We start from the raw sequence: 19,779 nt of genomic DNA, 5'->3' as shown, positions 1-19,779 counted from the left end.
CAGAAAAACCACCGCGTGCATCCGTCAGAGGGAGGGGAGAGAGGCAAGGCTCCTGGAAGAGTCTGTTGAAGGCCTGAACCAGGGCAGTGGCCGCGAGGATGGAAATCTCTCCCATCTGTGAGCCCTGTTCACACACCTACCCTAGTAGGCATGGGAGTCAGGGTCACTGGTTGCCCTTTTCTGGTCTGAGCGGCCCCTGGATGATGATCCATGGAATGAGGAGAGCCTCCTTGAGGCCAAGACCAACGTTCTATGGTCTTTATCTTGATTCACGAACGTAGACTTTTTTTTGTTCTCTGCCTACTAGGGTAGTTTCATCCACTTTACACCTGCCATTTGGTGATTCTATCATCCCCATTGATGCTGGAGCGGCCAGTTGAGTGGCAGCATGTCGCCCTGTCACCTGCAGCATCCCCTGAGCTCCTCAAGAAAGCCCGGCCCTGCCTCTCCAGGCACACCTTTATCAGCTCGGTGAAGGGAGCGTGCTCTAGTTCTCTCAAGGAGCATAGTTGGGAAAAAAAAAAAAAAAAAAAAAGGAGCATAGTTGGGGATGGTTCCCTGGCATCAGCAAATCAATCCCTCCAACAGTCCTGGCCCCCTGCGCTCGGACCCCCCCCTCAGGCAGCTCTGCTTTGCACCTGGCTAACTGGGCCACCACTCTGTCCCTGTCTCAGAGAGTGAGCTAGCGCACTGTCAGGACTGGCCCAGATGTCCTTCCAGGAGGGGCTTCCCCTTCAATAATTCCCCTTCCCACCCCATGTTCTTCCCAACCCCAGGTCAAACCTTCACGCTGTGTCCACACACAACCCCCAGGCCCGGCAGACACTTGGGGACTTAGTGCCCTGCCCTTCGCCCAGCAGGTGCAATGCTGCCTCTGGGCCCGAGGGCTTTGCTCCAGTTCTGGTCTAGAGCAAACTTGGGTGGGGCCGATCTCAGGGAGGCTGGAACTCTTGTGAGGCCGAGCTGCCTGAGGGCCTGGCAGGTTCCCACGGGTGTCCATACCACGGTCCAGGAGGGGACGCACCACAGCATATACGTCCCTTACCAAAAGGCATTTGCTCAGCAATTTCAAACTTAAGTACCTCAGAAGATTGCTCAAGGAAGCTTGAGGACTGGGGCTCAGTGGTTGAGCGTCAGCCTTCAGCTCAGTTCTCAGGATCGAGTCCCACATCGGGCTCCCCGTAGGAAGCCTGCTTCTCCCTCGGCCTGTGTCTCTGTCTCTCTCTATCTGGGTCTCTCATGAATAAATAAATAAAATCTTGGGGAAAAAAAACAAAAGACTGCTTGAGAATTTAGCCATGACTGATGAGCACCCCCCACGCCTCTGACCCTCCTCCCGCCGAGGACGCTCACAGACAGGGCTCCCTACCGCTGTTCCTGGCAGACTTGCCTGGAAAATGAGGGCCCAGCGTCTTGCTGAGAACACCAAGCGGCGGGTGTTGGGCCCTGTGGAGCCGGAGAGCCTCCTCAGTCATTTTAAAAGCTTGTTGTTTTTGAGGCCTCGAGCTCCAGAAATGAATTCAGCAAGAAAATGAAAAAAACCACAAGACAGTTACCCAGAGGGCAGCCCCCGCTAACGAGGTCCTCGGCTGAAACCAATTCGGACAGCCCAGCAACGTCTGGGCTCAGGGCCTTGGCTTTACCTCAGAGGCCTTTCTGCTCGCATGCACTCGTGAGGCACAGACTGCGTTGGGAGCTTCTCGGCCTGAAAGAAGCCAAGGAAACTTGCTCCTTTCAGTTTAGGTGATCATCTCTGTGGTTTTGATTTCAACAGCTTAACATCTTCTGAAGATGCCTCAGGTCATCCTAGGCCTGCAAGATGGGTCTTTAGGAGACACTTTGGGTGACAACCTGGGAGGGGTGGGATAGGAAAATTCTAGAACCAGCTCCTGGTGCCTTGTTTACACTGGACACTTACCTCTTGAAACACCTCATCTCACAAACAGCCTTTATTTCTTCAAACCCAGGAGCGAAGAATTTGAAGCCCTGAAATGTTTGCCGTGCCCCACACCCCAGCCCAAGGCACCCAAGGGTGCCCAAATCCGAAACATCCTCAGGAGAAAAAGGCTTGCCAGGTCCTGGGGAAGATTCCAGGTCTTACTTCCCAGCTGGCCTCGAGCACCTGAACAAGGGGAGGGGATGATAATGAAGGACATGCTCTCTCCCCAAATGCTTTGAGACCCCAGCTGGATCCCACCTCCTCTTTGAGACTTTCTGAAAGGCCAGCCCCATCCTCTAGGACTTCAGAATCCCTGCACACGTTAGCTGCCTGTCCTGACTTGGGGCACAGCCTTGCTCACTCTGATGCCTGGTGTCCACCCAAGCAGCGATCCGTAGACAAGGAACACGCCTTGGCCCTCAGGCCATGACACAGATGAGGTGGAGAATAACTTCATTCTGATAGTAAGTGAGAAAAGCCAAAGTCCAGAACTATGTGTGTGATAAGCTTTACTCATTGTACAAAACTGAAAGAAAATAAATTCATCTGTTTGCATGGAAATAAAATACCTCTGAGGGCACTTGGATGGCAGTGAGCTAGGTGTCTGACTCTTGGATTTGGCGCAGGTCTGACCTCGGGTTTGTGAGATCAAGTCCCACATCAGGCTCTCCGCTCAGCAAGGAGTCAGCTTGGGATTCTCTCTCTCTCCCTCTGCACCTGTGTGCACCCTCTGCACCTCCTCCACTCTCTCTCTCTCTCAAAGAAAGAAAGAAATCTTACAAAAAAAAAGAGAAAGAAAGAAAAAGAAAATATCTCTGTAAAGACACACAAGAAACAAATCATACCGTCCCCGAGGAAAGAAACTATGCTTTTGTGGCCTTTGAATTTTGAAAAGTAAGACTGTATTTGCTATTCAAAATGAAGTCATTCAAACACAATTTAAAATACACAAATATGTATAAGACCAATAGGTCTTTAAAACATTTCTATTCCCCAGGATTTCAAGGCAGACAAGGCAAGGTTGGCCCAAAAGAAGTATACTTGTGGGGGGAGTATTCTTCTCGAGACTGCAACATGGATCATGTTTCTTCGGGAGACCAGTGGAACCAGAGGCAGAAAAGAACAGTGTCGTACTGAGTAGGTGCTATTGAAACTCCTTAGACCTCCAGGAGCATTCCTGAGTTTACGAACTCACAGGAGTGTCACTGCAGTTTCTTACGGAAAATGCGGACAGGAACAAGGCTGACAGAGGGACAAACTAGTTTGGGGTCAAACTGAGGCAGCACACTTGGATGGAGAAGCCAGTTAGGATGAAGGTCAGAAGGAATTGGGTCAGAAATTCACAGAGGTCACAAAGAAGGGACAGGACACACACAGACCAGAGATGTGACCCAAGTCCCCTCCCGAGGGCATGGCAAACCCCAACACACAAGTTTGTTCGTAGGTTATCCGGGAAGGAAGCTTGCTTCTGAGTCTCGGGTTTCAGAGGCCCAGCGGGCAGCACCACCACCGGCTCATACCGAGCCTTTGTGTGATCGGGACCGTGGTCCCCCTTCCTCCAGACACCTTCCTTACACCTGCCAGAAAATTGTCCAATCTACGATGACTGCTCTTTGGAGGGCACCCCCTCGGGCTGCGGGATCCTGTTAAGGCCTGTGGCTGCGGAGGGCACCCTAAGGAGGGGCCGGGGAGGCTGCAGGGACGTGGCTGTGAATCCCCAGTGGAGGCCGGGTTGCCTATCTTCTGTAGAACCTTACTGGAACACACACTCACGCACACACACACACTCACGCACATCTTGCCTTTACGGAAGAACAAAAGGCTGAATGACTAAATCCACAGGTCAAAAAAAAAAAATCATTTTGTGAAGAATTCTCTTCAGTAATAAGCTTTGTTGTTTAGGTTCAAAGTGTGATTTGCTATTTCTACATTTTACCGTGCCCTGCGACTTCATTTGCACCCCATTTGTCACGGTTCCAAACATTTTAGGGACTCGTGGCTGAAAGACTTGGAGTTGCAAGGGCAGAGGCCGTCCGCGTGCTAAGTACGATGTGCTTCGCGTAGAACGCGCTCTGCGTGTCAGCTTCCACTAGTGACAAGAGGTGACTAAGTGACCTAATATGGGTGACAGCTTTCTCCTCGGCATAGAGAGCTGGCTCTCAAATTCTGATCTGCATAAGAACAAGCAGAGGAGGATGTTAAAGTCATCTTCCCCCCTCCTTCCATCCCACCTACAGGCCCCATTCTGACTCAGTGGGTCCAGAGTTTTGTTAAATACCTGAGCGAGGACTCGGTTACGGTATGAATTTCATTCTCTTGTGTGAACCCAGAGGAGACCTGCCAAACAGGAACAGCAACTGTGATCTATTTTATTACCAGTGGCTCTTAGATACATAAGCAATAACCACATGGCTCCCTCGGGTACTTGAAGCAAATAAAGCAAAAGTCCGGGGGAGTCAAAATCGCCTTGACGTCTTCCTTCCATTGGATGCCAGATGAAGACATTGAGTTGTACTCAAGAGCTCTCTTAGCTGAGAGAAATATCACTAACGGGAATCCCAGCAAGCATAAGAGCACGCAAAAGATGAGACTGACTCAAGAGGCAACAGATGGGGGGCTCCCCACTCACGGCCACCAAGGAGCCCACACTATTAAACACCTATATAGTGGGATATTTGTTTGCATGGCGTCAAGTTGTTCCAGAGCAGCTTTTTTCTTTTGCCCTCTCTCCTCCTCCACACTGTCCCCGCCCTGAAACACCTGCCCATGGGGAAAGGGACAGGAACTCAACAGGTGTCAAGTGAACCCAGCCCGCCTACCCTGCGATACAGGCGAGGCTGTTACCACTTAGCAAATATGGAAACAGAAGCCCAGAGATTGCAGGACTTGCTCCAGTTGCACAGGTAGGACAAATTGGTGCAAATTCACACGCCACTGTGCTGGCATTCCAGGTCTTGGCTCACTACCCTGTGTGGCATCTGTGCCCGGATGCCACTCACAAAATAATGGTAATGAACACACTCAGTGACCGGGTGCTTTGTTTGCAGTTTCTTAATGCTCTCCTCTTCTACTCCCTTTCCTCAAATGTCATCTACTTCTCCTGGCTCTAGATTCTATCTCTAGATCGTCATCAATCACCAAACTTACATTGTCAGCCCCGATCTCATCCCTGAGCTTCAGAGACGTATCCACTAGGCAACGTACGTGTGACTTATTGGTGTCTGCAATGGAATATGTCAAACACTTAACTGTTTATTTACAGCCCCCCCCCCGCCACCTCCGTGTCTAACAAAACCTCCTTTCCTTCCCCAGGCTTCACCATTTCACTTACCAGCACAGCCTTCGGCCCAGTTGCTCAAGCCAAAACAATGAGCATCACCCTGAATTCCTTCACACCCCCCCCACATGAGGTACATTAGCATCCTGAGATGTCACCTCCAAAATGTGACTAGAAATCAAACGACTGCCTGCTGTCTTCTCTTTCACCATCTGGTTATATGTATGCATCTTGAGCTGCTATTTCTTAGCTGCAGCGTTGCGGTCAAAGAAATTTGGGAGCCACTCACTGCCCATCAGGTTAAGGCCTCGGCCTACATCCTTGGTCTCCTCCTCCCTCATCTCCCCCTATTCGTTCCCTCAGTACCTGGAGTTCTGAGCTCTTGCCCACCTTGTTGCCTTAGTATTTGCTGTTGCTTCCCCCCACAACCCCCACCCCGGAACGTTTTTCTCCATACCTTTCCCACAGCTGTCTCAGTTTCAATGTATATCCTGAGAGGCTTCCCTTGACCACACTGTGAAAACTGTGTCCTATCCAGACTTATTTTTCTTTAATCAATACCTATCAGTTGACTTATTTATGATCAGTTTTTCCATGAGACTATAAGCTATGCGAGGACAAGAAATGATCGATGTAAGTCATGATTCCCTGCGCCCCACTTTCACCCAACTCAAGGAGCCCCACAGAAAGGTAATTAATGACTGGCTGTAGTGCTTCCGTATTCACAGTAGAAAGGTTGCAGGCTGTAGTAGGCAGACTCGTGTCCCCCAAAAAAGATAGGCTCGTTTCCTAACCCCTGGTAGCTGTGGGTGTAACCTCAGTCACAAATAGGGTTGTTGCAGACATAATTAGTTAAGATGAGGTCATACTGGACTGATAATGTCCCTCGATCCAATATGACCAATGCCTCTCTAAGAGGAGACTCAGGACACATGGAGGGAGAACACCATGTGACCACAGAACAGGGCCTGGAGCGGTGTGTCTACCAGCCGAGGGAGCCAACGATTGCCCCTGATTGCCAGCAGCACCGGAAGCTCAAAGAAGGGCATGGGGCCGATTCTCCCCTGAAGCCCGAAGAGAAGCCTCGATCTCAGACTTTTAGCCTCTGAACTAGAACTCTGGGAGAATGAATCTCTGTTGTTCTAAGCCACCTGGTTTGTGGTGGTTGTCTCTCGCCTGAGAAAAGTGAGGGGAGGATAATAATTTCTAAAATAAAATGTAGCTCTAAGTTCTGTGGATTTTATGAATAGTAATTAGTCAAGAGTGAAGTTGGCCCAGTATAGGATTTGGAGAACCTGGAGATGATTTCTAAGGCAGGTTTTCTTCCCCGAAGGTAAAAACTCTCACCCAAACTCTTAATATCTCGTCCAAACCAATGTTACCCCAACCCCTGAAGCAAAAAATAAGACATATTTAATTCTTCAAGCAATTAAATCGCTCATTAAACTTTTGCCACCTGACCTGAAAGAACAGAAAATCCTATTACAGTGATGTTAGAAGATGTTCTCATTGTTTAATAGCTGTAGTACTTTTAAAAAGTCAGGTACTGATAATGAAGTTACGTCGGCCTTTTAGGACATCTCTGAACATAAATTGCATTAGCTCGGAAGTCTCAGTTGGTTCATCAAGAGTAATGGAGTTATTATTGCCAGAAGCCATGATTCCACGGAAATGAAAATTGTATTTTTTCCAAATACTATAAATGATGATGCTTGGCAGCCCTGTACTCACTGAATCATACCTTTTCATCCGCATTTTTGAGATGGGTTTTAATGTAAGCAGCACTTTGAGGGGAAAAAAACTATCCAAATTTTAATTAAACAAGGCAGGCAAGTGTTGGATAGGAAATTGCTGATGGCCAAGGACTGCGTCACTCAGGTCCGGACTCCCTGCTTACCCTTGGTGAACCTGAGGCTACTCAGGTCTTCTGAGCTTTGGGAGCCGCATCTGCTGAAGTCCAAGAAGGGAAGAACTAGATCATTTCCCAGATACTTTCAAGCTCTAAAATACTGTTGTGTGTGGACCTTTTCTCATTCCTCCACAGTACATTTTTAGGCTCAGGATTTCATAGTTAAGCTCTCATCCTTTTTTGAGCCAATCACTGTCTCACTGACCTCGGTGGCTGTACCTGCTGACCAAGCCAGCCAGATGTTGTGGCTGGATGGAGATTTGTTGAAGCCGCCTCCGGTCACTGGTAGCCCACAGGCAATTGTGCAGTCTGATGATCGCACAAGAAGACCCAGCCTGGGCAACAAGGGAGACGGAACAGTCCAAGCTCCATTTGCCAAGCCAAGCGCCCAGGAGTTTGCATCTGTCGGGGCAGCACCCTGTCCTCAGCCACACAAAGGCACCCACGAGGCTCGCAGAAGCCCTGGGCCACCTCCCTGGATTTCACAGTTTCTGTGAGAAGCTGCCAGACTCCCTTCTTGTTTCAGAGGAAGTAGTTACAGAATATAATCCTTATTGCTCAATTTATTACTGTTTATTAGCATTTATTCTTAAGAATGGTAAAGAGCCTACATGCACATGAACTAGAGAACTCTGAAACCAAACAGACTGGCTACAGAATTTCAAAATTCTAGTCATCCTTGTATCATACTACTATACACATGACAACCATCTAGGTTGCTAGTTGTTGAGTCACAGTGAGTTTCATGACTTGTTTTATAATCACATGATCTCAACTAGGGTCTATCTCAGTTTAACCCCTATTCAAGTTTCTGATTATTAGCTTGCTCTCACACCACGCAATTAGGAGGAGCTTGACGTTAGGATGACAAAGATAAAAGCATGCACCCCAGATTCAGCTCTTGTAATAACGGGAGACCTCTCCCGTGCCCCCCACCCCACCCCCCTGTCTGTTCCTGGGCCACTTGGGGCTCTAGGCTGCCTGACCCTGAAGATCCAGATCAGGAGATCCACTAGGTCCAAGCAACCGGCTGAGTGGCTTCATAAAATCTTTATGCAAGTGAGCTTTTATGACCCATCAAGAAATCAGTCTTTGTAAATATTACCTCCTTCATTGGTTGTCACTGGCCACGTTGCACTTGGCAACAATCTAATGAGCCTGGACTGAAGCCTCCATCCTGCCAATCTGGTCCTTCTTTTCTTAAATAGGCCCTAAGATGGATTTACTGTGAAAATAATAAAGTTTAAGCTTCAAGACTCATTGCTTGCATGGATCTTTGCCAAGACTCCTAATCACATTTGTGTGTAGGGAAAACACAGAATCAGCACAAAGTATGCAGCCAAATAAGTAAGTTAGAAAGGCTAAGGGCAAGATTTCCCGCTTTTACATGCTTAAATTACATTTACATTTTAAGACGTAAAATAGACATGGAAGATTAAAAAAATGTCTTAAGTTGAACTTCTAGAGTTGTAAAATACAATATCTGAGATTATTTTTTAAAAGATACATTTAGGGACGCCTGGGTGGCTCAGTGGTTGAGCATCTGCCTCTGGCTCAGGGTGTGACCCTGGGGTCCTGGGATCAAGTCCCACATCGGGCCTCCCTGCAGGGAGTCTGCTTCTCCCTCTGCCTGTGTCTCTGCCTCTCTCATGAATAAATAAACTATTTAAAAAAAAAGATACATTTAGGGGGCTCCCAGGTAGCTTCGGCTTAGGTCATGATCCCAGGGTCCTGGGATTGAGTCCCACACTGGGGCTTCTTCTTCTTCCTCTGGCACTCCCCTTGTTTGAACTTTCTCTCAAATAAAATTTTTTTAAAATCTTAAAAAGATACGCCTTGGGGCACCTGGATGGCACGGTTGATTAAGTGTACAACTCCTGCTCTTGACTCAGGTCATGATCTCAGAGTCATGGAATCAAGCCCCGTGTTGGGCTCCACACTCAGCATGGAGTCTGTTTTAGTTTCATTCTCCCTCTCCCCGTGCCCACCCTCTCTCTGAAATAAATCTTTAAAAAAAGAAGATATTGGGGAAAACGAACAGATTCAACTCTACAGGATATATTAACCTCAGAGAAGAGCAAGAGAACTACCCAAAGTGACATACACACACACACACAAAGCTGAAAAAAAAGAAAAGAGATTGAGTGAGCTGTGGGACAACTTCAAGTGACGTATATATAAATAGGAGACCAGAAGTGGGGAGGAGAAAAGAAAACATACATGAAGAAATAATGGTTGGAAATTTTCCAAATTTAATAAAAATTCAAAACATACTGACCCAAGAAGCTCAGGGAACCACAAACACTGAAACATATAAAACAATACCAAGGACTATCAGTCAACTGATTAAAACCAATTAAAGGAGAAAATCTTAAAAGTGGTCACAAATAAGGGTCCCTGGCTGGCTCAGTTGGAAGAGCATGACTTTTATCTTTTTTTAGAGAGGTAGTAGGGGGGATGGGCCGAGGGATATGAGGAGAATCTTAAGTAGGCTCTACACACAGCACGGAGCTGTGCTTGTGCAGGGCTTGATCTCACAACCCCGAGTTCATGACCTAAGACAACATCAAGTCAGATGCTTAACCGACTGAGCCACCCAGGCACTCCTCGAGTAATGTGACTCTTGATCTTGGGGTCATTATGAGTTCGATTCCCATATTGGGCGGAGAGATTACCTAAAAATAAATAAACTTAGGGGGGAAAAAGTGGTCACAAGAAGAAGGCCATGTAGAGGAACACGAAGAATGATAGCAGACCCATTTGCAATGACAAAGATGGGGTTAGAGTGTATTATGCTAAGCAAAATAAGTCAGTCAGGGAAAGACAAATACCATGTTATCTTTAGGCAGAGGAAAAATAGAATCAAGCAGAAATCTGGATCTACACAAAGACATAAAGAACACCATAAATTGTAAATATGTGGGTAAATATAAGAGACTTGTTTTTCCTTCTTCTTCAAAGTCTCTTTAAAACTATTCAAGCAAAAATAGTTACCACTGTATTGTGGTGACTTCAACAAATATAAATGTAGGACAAAAATAACACGAACTGGGACTAGGAATAATAAGAGTATTACAGGAAGGTTCTCACACTATAAATGAAGTGGTGTACTACTTTAGACTGTGATAAATGAAAATTCACACACAATAGGGGCGCCTGGGAGGAGGCTCAGTCAGTTAAGCATCTGCCTTCAGCTCAGGTCATGATCCTGGGCTCCTGGGATGGAGCCCTGCATCAGGGTCCCTGCTCAGCGTGAAGTCTGCTTCTCCCTCTCCCTCTGTCCATCCCCACCCTCATTCTGCTCATGCTCGCTCTTGCTTGCTCTCTCAAATTAAAAAAAGAAAAGTTTACACACAATAAACCCTAAAAACACTTAAAATCTGAAACAAAGTATTAGACCTAAGAAGCCAACAAAGAGCACAACTAGGATAATAAACAGGTATTCAAAAGAAGGCAGATAAAAAGTGGGATAAAACTCAGGATGATAGGAACACTTGGGTGGCTCAGCGGTTGGGCACCTGCCTTCGGCCCAGGGTGTGATCCTGGAGACCCAGGATTGAGTCCCACGTCCGGCTCCCTACATGGAGCCTGCTTCTCCCTCTGCCTGTGTGTCTCTCTGCCTCTTTCTCTGTGTGCCTCTCATGAATAAATAAAATCTTAAAAAAAAAAAAAAAAACTTCAAGATGATAGATTTTAACACATCAATACTCACATTCAATGTAACTGGTCTTAATATTACCAACTAAGGCATAGGTTGACATACTGGATTAAAAAAAAATAAAGGCTAAACTGTATGCTGCCCATAAGATGCACACTTAAATATAAACACACCAACAAGTCTGAAGTAAAAGGATAGGAAAAGATAATACTACACTAATATGTGGGTTTTTTAAAGTTTTTAATCAGACTGCTAGTATTAACATAAGATTTTAAGCAAAGAATATTACCGGGAACAAAAAGGGTTACTAAAGATATAAATGTCAATTCAACAGTAGAATATAACAACAATCCTAAATACTTATGAATTCAAAATACATAAAGCAAAATCAGGAAGAACTAAAAGGAAAAACAGACAAAATCCACAATCCACCTGGGGATTTCAAGACCCCAACATTAAATGATAGCAACAATAGACAGAAAATCATTAAGGATATACAAACTTGAACACCACCATCAGAGAGCATGACGTGGCATTATAGATTATTTCACTCAACAAGAGCCAGAAGATACCTTCTTTTCAGGTGAGTGTGGGGCACTTATGAAGATGTACTGTGAGCCATAAAGCAACTCTTAGAAAATTTTTAAAAGGAAATCAAATCATACAAACTGTTTACTAATCAAAATGGAATTAAGTTATAAGAGAGCAACAATGCTCTTTGGACTCTAAATATCTGCCCAAATATTTCGACAGTAAAATAACACACACTGAAAGTAACCCAAGGATCAAAGACATGCTAAATGGAAAACTATGAAGTGTTTTGAACTGAACAAAAACAAAGACACAACATACGAAGATTGGCTGGAATGAAGCTAATGCAGTGTTTAGAAGGAAATTCATAGCATTACAATACCTATTTTGAAAAGAAGGCCTCACATCAGTGACTCCAGCTTACACATTAAATGAGAGAAAGAGCAAACTAAACCTGAAATAAGCAAAAGAAATAAGGGGCAGAAATTGGTGAAATAAAAAGAAAAAAAAAAAGAGGAAATGATGATGAAAGCAAAATCTGATTAGATTCCTTTTAAAGACATGTTAACATTAGGAACAAGAAAGTATCACTACATATCTTACTTTATTAAAAAAAGGGAATTTCCAACTTTATATCCCGATAGCTTTGACAACAAATTCCTTTGAAGATGTACACCACCAAAGCTTACTCAGGAATAAATAACCTGAATAATCCTAAATCTACTATTAATGTTGATTTGTAATGTTAAGAAGGAAATTCCAGACTCGGATTGGCTTTACTATGAAATTCCACCTAACGTCTATGGAAGAAGTAATGACAATATGAATCAAAGTCCTTCAGAAAACTGAAGAGGAGGGAACACACACAACCTTCCAATTCATCCTGTTAGGCCAGCAAGATCTTTGTAAAACCAAAACCAGAAAGACATTGCGAAACCCTGGAAGGGCTTGTTACCACCTTTCAGTTATTTTTCAAAAGCCATAAATGTGTAAATGTCTCAGAAGTAGGTGAAAATACTACTCAACAGTGGCAACATTTTAAGATTTTCGTTTTTATTAAAAATATAGCAACACAATAGCAGCATCATTTGATAAATCTTTACTAGTCCACTTAGAAGTAGTCCTACTCACATAAATATACACCACCTATGCAGCATCTTTATGTTTACATTTTAAACTCTTCCCTTAATAATCCATCGCATTATGTGAAGAACACTATTGTAAGATTCAGGAGAGTAATATTTAACTATTAAACCGAACTACCTATACAACTACACAATACACCCAAAAGTCATCTTCTGTGGAAACCAGAGATCATTCCCCAAGAGGTTGTTGCCTACCACACACAGCCTCAAGTTGGTAAAACTCCGTCTCCTCAACTCTAACTTCTTCATTATGATTTTCATATACTTGAACTTGCACATATAGTCAAGAAATTAACTATCTAGCAAATAAAAGTTAATCAAGAGTGGAGAAAACTATATTAATTCCATTCCAATCCCAGGAAAATAAATCTCAGCAGTAAAATATGTCAAATTTCACAAAAGTTGGCAATTTTTGAAATGAAAATGTTAGATACAAAGTAAATTTAAAAATCAGGCAACAAACTAAAACCTTGCTTTTAAAAACAATGTATTAAGAAAAGCTATATTAAATATAAACTAATAATTTTAACAAATTAGTTGCTAGGAACTATAAAAATATCTTTAGAATGGAAAGAAATCTAGTGATTACATACTACCAGCCTGAATAGGGACCAAAAACCATTAACAGCTCTAGCTATTATTTTTAAAATAATGTATCAATCTTCAGACAGAATCACCAAGAGAAGATTTAAGAAAAACAAATTCATCCACAACCCCAAAATTAAATAGGGAAGTCAATTTCATTTTAAAAGACTATTACATTATACTTGACTACTGCTTCCAGAAATATAATTTAGCCCTTTTAAGAGCACTACCTTTTGAAATCTGAAAAGAAACAATTTTAAATGAATATTACACTAGTTAAATAAATGTGAGATTACTAAGTATGTAGGTAGTAAAAATTTTTTTAAAAACCTAAACATGTAAGGAACATACTTTGTGGAAATGGCTCTACTTTATAACCCACGCAGTTAGAATCAGATACTATGTTTGAGTGAAGATACAATTCCCTGAAATTTTAAGCTATGCGATGCATCCCTCCAAAGACTCATTTTAACAGCTAATTCAACTACTTAAAAAAAAAAAAAAAGATTTAATTCAAACCATATTATTTCTAATAGATTTTTTAAATGTTTAAAAGCCTATTACTACATACCGTAATTCTTAAAATTAGAACCTTCAGAGGTGATTTGGATTCAGGGCTTTTTAAGTTTTAAGATAAAGACAGAAACATATATATAGGAATGAATGAGGTCCTGGAAATAACATCACAAATGAAGTTATTTTCTTCACAAAAAAGAAAGGATTCTAAACATGAGTTTTTACTATTAAGCATGTCAAAATTTAAGCCTCTGACGTTTCTGAAGATCAACACAGCATATATAGAACTCTTGAATATAAGAATTCTGAACAAAATCACAATTAGTGTTTGCAATTATAAATTAGATTAGATGGAGAATAATAAGGAGATAATTGCAGAAGTTAAGGATTCATACTTGTTTTCACATATGAAACTAGCCAGCTTATTATGAAGGCCATCTTAATATAAATAATTCATTATGCACTGCTGAAAAGAAAGAACAAGATCAACAGAATTTGTCTAAAATGATGAATAGCAACACAATTAGGGAACAGAATGTACTCTCTGTATAATCAAGCTAAAAAAGATAATTACAGAAGGGATCAAGTATAAAAAGCTGTCTTCTCGGCCTTACCTCAAGTTTTCCTGACAACATCTACCTGGGTTGAAAGAGAATAGCCTTAAAGAAAAAACAAAATGCCTTGAAAGAAAATAATAAATGGAAACCTACCAGGCTCCTATAAGTGAACAAAGAAAAAAATATGTCTTTCTCTCTCTCATTCTTTCTCGATCTCTCAATCTCTCTCACGCATGCGCCCGCACACACGCAACCACTCACCTCCAGGCCCTATACACTGCTTCTGTAAGCCCACTTAAAGACATTTTTTCACTTTCTTTGTATCTCTTGCATCCCTACTCAATTCATGTCCAACTTTTACAAATCAGTGTCTTTCAAAAGAAATGTCATTATTTTAAAGCTGAATGTCACCAGCAGGAAAAATAATTAGCAGCAAGCACCAAATTAACTGCCAACAAAGAAAACATTAGGAGTCCAGAGTACAAGAAATAACTCAAACTTTAAATGATTGTTTTATAGACACCAAACAAACATGTACTCTCCATGTCGAAACAATCTCTATGCCAACTAAAACAAGATAAACATGATAAACTAAGATGCTGTTTTGAAATGCATAAACAAATACTTTCCTCTAAAATACTTGGCTTTATTAGAGAAATGGTACTAAAAATAACAAAGATTCAAACAACATTTGCTCTATTCTACTTACATATTATAAATAAGACAGCTGTTGATGCAAGACACACACTCCTCCACAATCTTTCCATATGCACCCAAGCATTCTTGTATCAGAATAAGCTGTTTACCAGCCAACCGTATGTGGTTGAATGATTAAAATGACCATCTATACTTTACATAGTAAAGCATTTTCAAAAATTTTAATGTACACAGTGACAAAAAAGGAAAAAAAAACACAGTAATTCTGAACACATGAAGAGTAATTAAGCAGCTTCATAATAAAACGAGGCTTCATTGCAATAGGGGCAATTCTTTCCGTTCTCTACCAAATACTTAAGTTTCAATAGTATTAACATTAAAAGAAAACTCAAGTTGAAACCAAGTAACTGATGTGCTACTCAGCTTTTTAAATCTATAAGTAACTCTTCCCATGAGGTAAGGCAACGGAGTAATTTGATTGTATTAGACTTGCATTAAAATAATTATACTTGATTTATTTTAATAACATGCTAATCAAAAGGTATAACATTTGGGGAAACAAAACAATAATGAAAATATTTCTGAAATTATGACTTACGGCTTTGGGGGAAAATATTAGCAATGTTGTCATTTTACTACATGTATACTTCCTGCTGAAAGTGAGCCTAAGAGTAACGGACGACCTATATTTTAAACTCAAGTAAACGTATCCTTAAACAAATAACCTCATGTGTTCTCCTTTACATAGAATTTCTGCACATCATTTATGAGAAGATGATTAAGAGGTAATAATTAAGGCCATCCAATGGAGACGAGAAAGTGTTTGCTTTGATTTAAGTAAAGTAAGAACATGCTTCATTTTCAATCATCACAGTATAAAACTGATGGTCCCAAAACTGCACTGTTGTTTTAAGCTCTGAAGCCATTCTTGAAAACAGGACTTGCCTTGTGTTAGGTGAACTATGTGAGAAGCTCTTCTGACATACCATTTGCACACTTCTCTATGGGAGTGAACGGGATATCCATCTACGTTCCCTATGAACTGAGAATGACTAGCACATATAAAATTCTAGAAAACAGCATACCACATTGTAGAAGGCACTAAAGCTTCAGCTTGTGCTCCCATAGCCCATTTTGAAAACCCAGTCTTCTTTTAATAATGGCACCTTTGCCACCTACAGCTGACAACACACACTGCAATATTATTCATAATAAGCTTGGAAATGTCATGAAAGTTCAAAAAGAAATGCTTACTTTGTGGGGAGACCCAATGATTCTAAACTGAATACTAATACATTAGTATTAGTATTCAGCATGGGTGCTCTTCCTTTTGAAAGAGAACAGGAGCATGCATTGTCAGTTGTCTATTAATCCACTTATTTAAGCAATTTTAGTCTGTAAAACTATTTTAACAAAAAACTGTTGTCCTAAACAGTGAGCAAAAGAAAACACAATAGTGAGAATTTAACACAATCACCGTAAATCCTGTGAAGTAAATGTTAAAACTTCTTACATACTCTGCACTTACAAGGGTGTGTATATATTTGCACCGATTTCAAGCACATCATCAAATCTGTATATACTGAAATTTAAAAAAAAAAAGGTAAAACAATACAAAATTCAGCAACTACCATTTTTTAAAAGAGCCTCCAATGCTTATCTCCAGTCTTTATGGATAGTACAAATTTGGATCTTTGATGTCCCATTTATTTGTAATGGTTCTTGGCAAACACTAACAAACCACATGACAAGTGTGGCAGCCACCATGGAAATGCACAGATTCTAGAAGATGAGGAGTTTGGGTAACACCTGTTATTTTCACCATGTCCATGCTTTATTTTCTTACTCAGTAACAAGATGGCCACAAAGTCACCTAACAACTAGGAAAGCTGTTAGTTTGTATCTTTATGCTCAACTGGATTTCTTCACCGTTTAACATCTTGTTGAGAGAATTAAAAGCTTTGGATTTTTCTTCCAGCCTGTGTTCAGAGGTGCACCTGTCAGTTCTATACTGCTTCTGTTTTGGTAGAGAGGTTTTCTTCATTTGGCTGACAATTCCCATTTTGCTGCACTTTGTTTTCCTCAGTCCTTGGTGCGTCCTTGTCATCTACTTCTTTGCCCACGCTTAAATCTGGTTCTTTACTGTGTTCCTTCTCCTACAATGAATATTAAGCCATATGTTTAATATTTTTTCTCAAAAGTTGCCTGCTATTACATCTGGTTACAGCTAAAATAGGTACTTCTGTGAACTTAGTAAAAGTGATTATTTGCTCCCATTATCTTTTCACATAAATAAATGTATCACTATATCCTCTGTATTTCTCATAAAAGATGGAAATTGTAAATTAAATTACAATAATCAAAAAGAAAGTCTAGGACATATTCAATAAACATTACTGAATTGAAAAGTAGGACAGACTAGCCGAAAGAGTTAAATAGCTCCCAAAGATGCCAGGATAGGTTTGCAATCTGGATACCAAAGAAGCAAAATTCAGAGGATGCAGAAAAAGAAATCACTCTTCATTCTAGAAAAGACTGCTCAAGAACAGTCCAATTCTGCCCTCAGCTTCAAGGAGAATTAAATGAGAACATATGGAACAATCAATGCCTGACACACAGTAATGCTCAAGAGATGTTATCAAGGTTACTGATGATGGTGATAAACCCCTACCAATATGAGAGTAAATAAAATTATCAGGTGAAAGCTCTAGAACTTACAAATGATTTCCAAATACAAATACACTTACTGGAATAATAAAGCAATTAATGTAATTCACTAGCAATTAAATATTTATCCCCAAAAACACCCTTACTTGGTAGAATTTGGTTTTCTGTTGTTCTAATTCGACGAACCTACTAATTTCAATATACATTACAATACCAATGACAACAGAACTTGTGTCAAATTTGCTGGAAAAAATCTATTTCAGGAAATACATATATTTTAAGGAAAATGGCCTCAACCAGAAATCTTCGTATAAAATCAAATATGCATTATCTGTAGACAGTCCTACTGTCTACAGGACAACCAGGACTCTAGGATTCCCTATAGTAAGGAATGTATGTGTCTGAGTTTCAGTTAGCTCTTACTTCATCTCTTCAAAAATCCAGCTTAAAAAAGTTATTAATCGAACAAATATTAAAGGATACCAAAAACATACAAGATATCAAGAAGTTTTTGGTCTAAATCTAGTTCTATGTAAAAAATAATCTCAATTTTAATTATTCAAAGCCAAAACACTGAGTGATTGCTGCTTACTTTAAGTGAAGTATTGTTCTTCTCCAACTTTTCCTTTCCATCTCGGTCATTAGAACTCTTTCTTGTAGAGCTTGAACGTTCTCTCTCTCTTCTTTCACTAATATGGTCCCTTTCTTTTTCTCTTTTTTTATCCTTCTTATTTCTGCTGTAAGAACAGTGGTAATATGCCAGTTAACTTCTAAGACATTATAGACTCCCATGTTGTCGATGAAACAGTCTCATCTAACACTAATGCACTGGAAATAAGCAGGTCAGTAATCGGGTTTGACCAAGTTACATAAACAGTCCTACAGCCCCACCTGTTCTACCCCACAACCCAATTAATCTTTTTTTGCAGAGGCCACAGTGTGTTCACATAAAACATGATTTGGCATTTTCAATTTATTTGTTCAAGATTTATCTATCAACTGTAATAAGATTAAAATAAGGCCAAATATAGGGTGCTGGTTTTTTTATAGCCACCTTTTCAAAGCAAAAAGCAGAAAGGAATGTAAAGGATAAAAAATTAGGGGCAGCTCCAGGGAGGGCTGAATGACTACAGCAAAACTTAGAATTTCAAGTAACCTGTGCCACTGCCCTTGTCACTCACAATTACAAACAAGACCCACCAATTCAAGATCAAAAGTTAAGAGAAGACTTCATGAACAAATTTCATTTATAAAAACAATAGATCTTTAGAATTAGAGGGAAAAAATAATGCATTTTCGGTCAGAAGCATAATACCTTCCACTTAAAAAAGTTAGCCTCAACATGGAATTCTAAATTTTCTCTTGTAATAACGAGTAATTCAAAAATAAAGACTAAGAAAACAAAGACATTCAGCAAACATATAAGTACATACGAAATTTAGTGTAACAAAGGTAGGATCTCAAATCACTGAGGAAAAGATGGTCTTTTCTTTAAGATTTTATTTATTTATTCATGAGAGAAACAGAGAGAGGCAGAGACACAGGCAAAGGGAGAAGCAGGCTCCATGCAGGGAGCCTGACATGGGACTCGATTCCAGGTCTCCAGGATCAGGCCCTGGGCTGAAGGTGGCGCTAAACCGCTGAGCCACCTGAGCTGCCCTAAGATGGTCTTTTATAAATAAAAGGTTTGGAGACAACTTATTTGAAGTAATTAATCTGGATCATTATCTCATATCTCATTCCAAAATATCTAAGTAAGTCCAAATGGATTAGAACCTAAATTTTTAAAATAAAATAGTATTAGAAGAAAATATGGGTAAATTTCCTTACTATCTGGGTGAAAAAAAAGATTTTTCAACCATAACTAAAAATTCAGGTACAATAAAAGACTGATAAATTTGCCTACATAAAACTTTGCAAGTAAAAAAAAAATTAGCATGTTCAAAAGAAAAATTACATATTTGCAACATATGTGTGCATCTTTCTACATTAATTCTTAAGTGTCAAAGGAACAATCACATTAAATTGAATAAAATTCTTAGGAATAAATTTAACCAAGGCAAAAAATTTGTTAAAAAGATGAAAACAAATAAATAGACATCCATGTTTATGGACTGGAAGACTTAACTATTGTTAAGATGACAAACAGCATCCAAAGCCAACTAGAGATTGAATACAACCTCTATCAAAATCGCATTATCTTTGTTATTAGCAGATATACAAAACCCATCCTAAAATGCATATAGAATCTTGAAGAACATCAAATAGCCAAAACAATCTTAAAATTTAGAACAAAGTTTGAAGGCACAGCATTCAACTTCAAAACTTACTGTACAAA

The 19,779-nt window shown here is 40.7% G+C and overlaps 1 protein-coding gene across 7 annotated transcripts in view; it reads right to left on the bottom strand.

Moving 5' to 3' along the window:
• Nucleotides 1-12,346: 12,346 nt before the first annotated feature.
• The window catches only part of SREK1 (splicing regulatory glutamic acid and lysine rich protein 1), a 45,408-nt gene continuing 37,975 nt past the window's right edge, over nucleotides 12,347-19,779 (bottom strand). For 5 of the 7 annotated variants that reach the window (XM_025448253.3, XM_025448255.3, XM_049103357.1 and 2 more), the window contains 2 exons: nucleotides 18,034-18,178; nucleotides 12,347-16,930 (listed from right to left, as the gene is read on the bottom strand). In XM_025448253.3, coding sequence (XP_025304038.1) covers nucleotides 16,781-16,930; nucleotides 18,034-18,178 — 295 coding nt within the window. In that variant the 3' untranslated portion in view covers nucleotides 12,347-16,780. The remainder of the gene's footprint in view (nucleotides 16,931-18,033; nucleotides 18,179-19,779) is intronic. The other 2 variants (XM_025448254.3, XM_025448257.3) reach the window with 1 other exon arrangement.

The sequence above is a fragment of the Canis lupus genome, chromosome 2 (assembly GCF_003254725.2).
Source record: "Canis lupus dingo isolate Sandy chromosome 2, ASM325472v2, whole genome shotgun sequence".
Lineage (NCBI taxonomy): Eukaryota > Metazoa > Chordata > Mammalia > Carnivora > Canidae > Canis > Canis lupus.
This window is presented reverse-complemented; position numbering and strand designations above follow the sequence as displayed.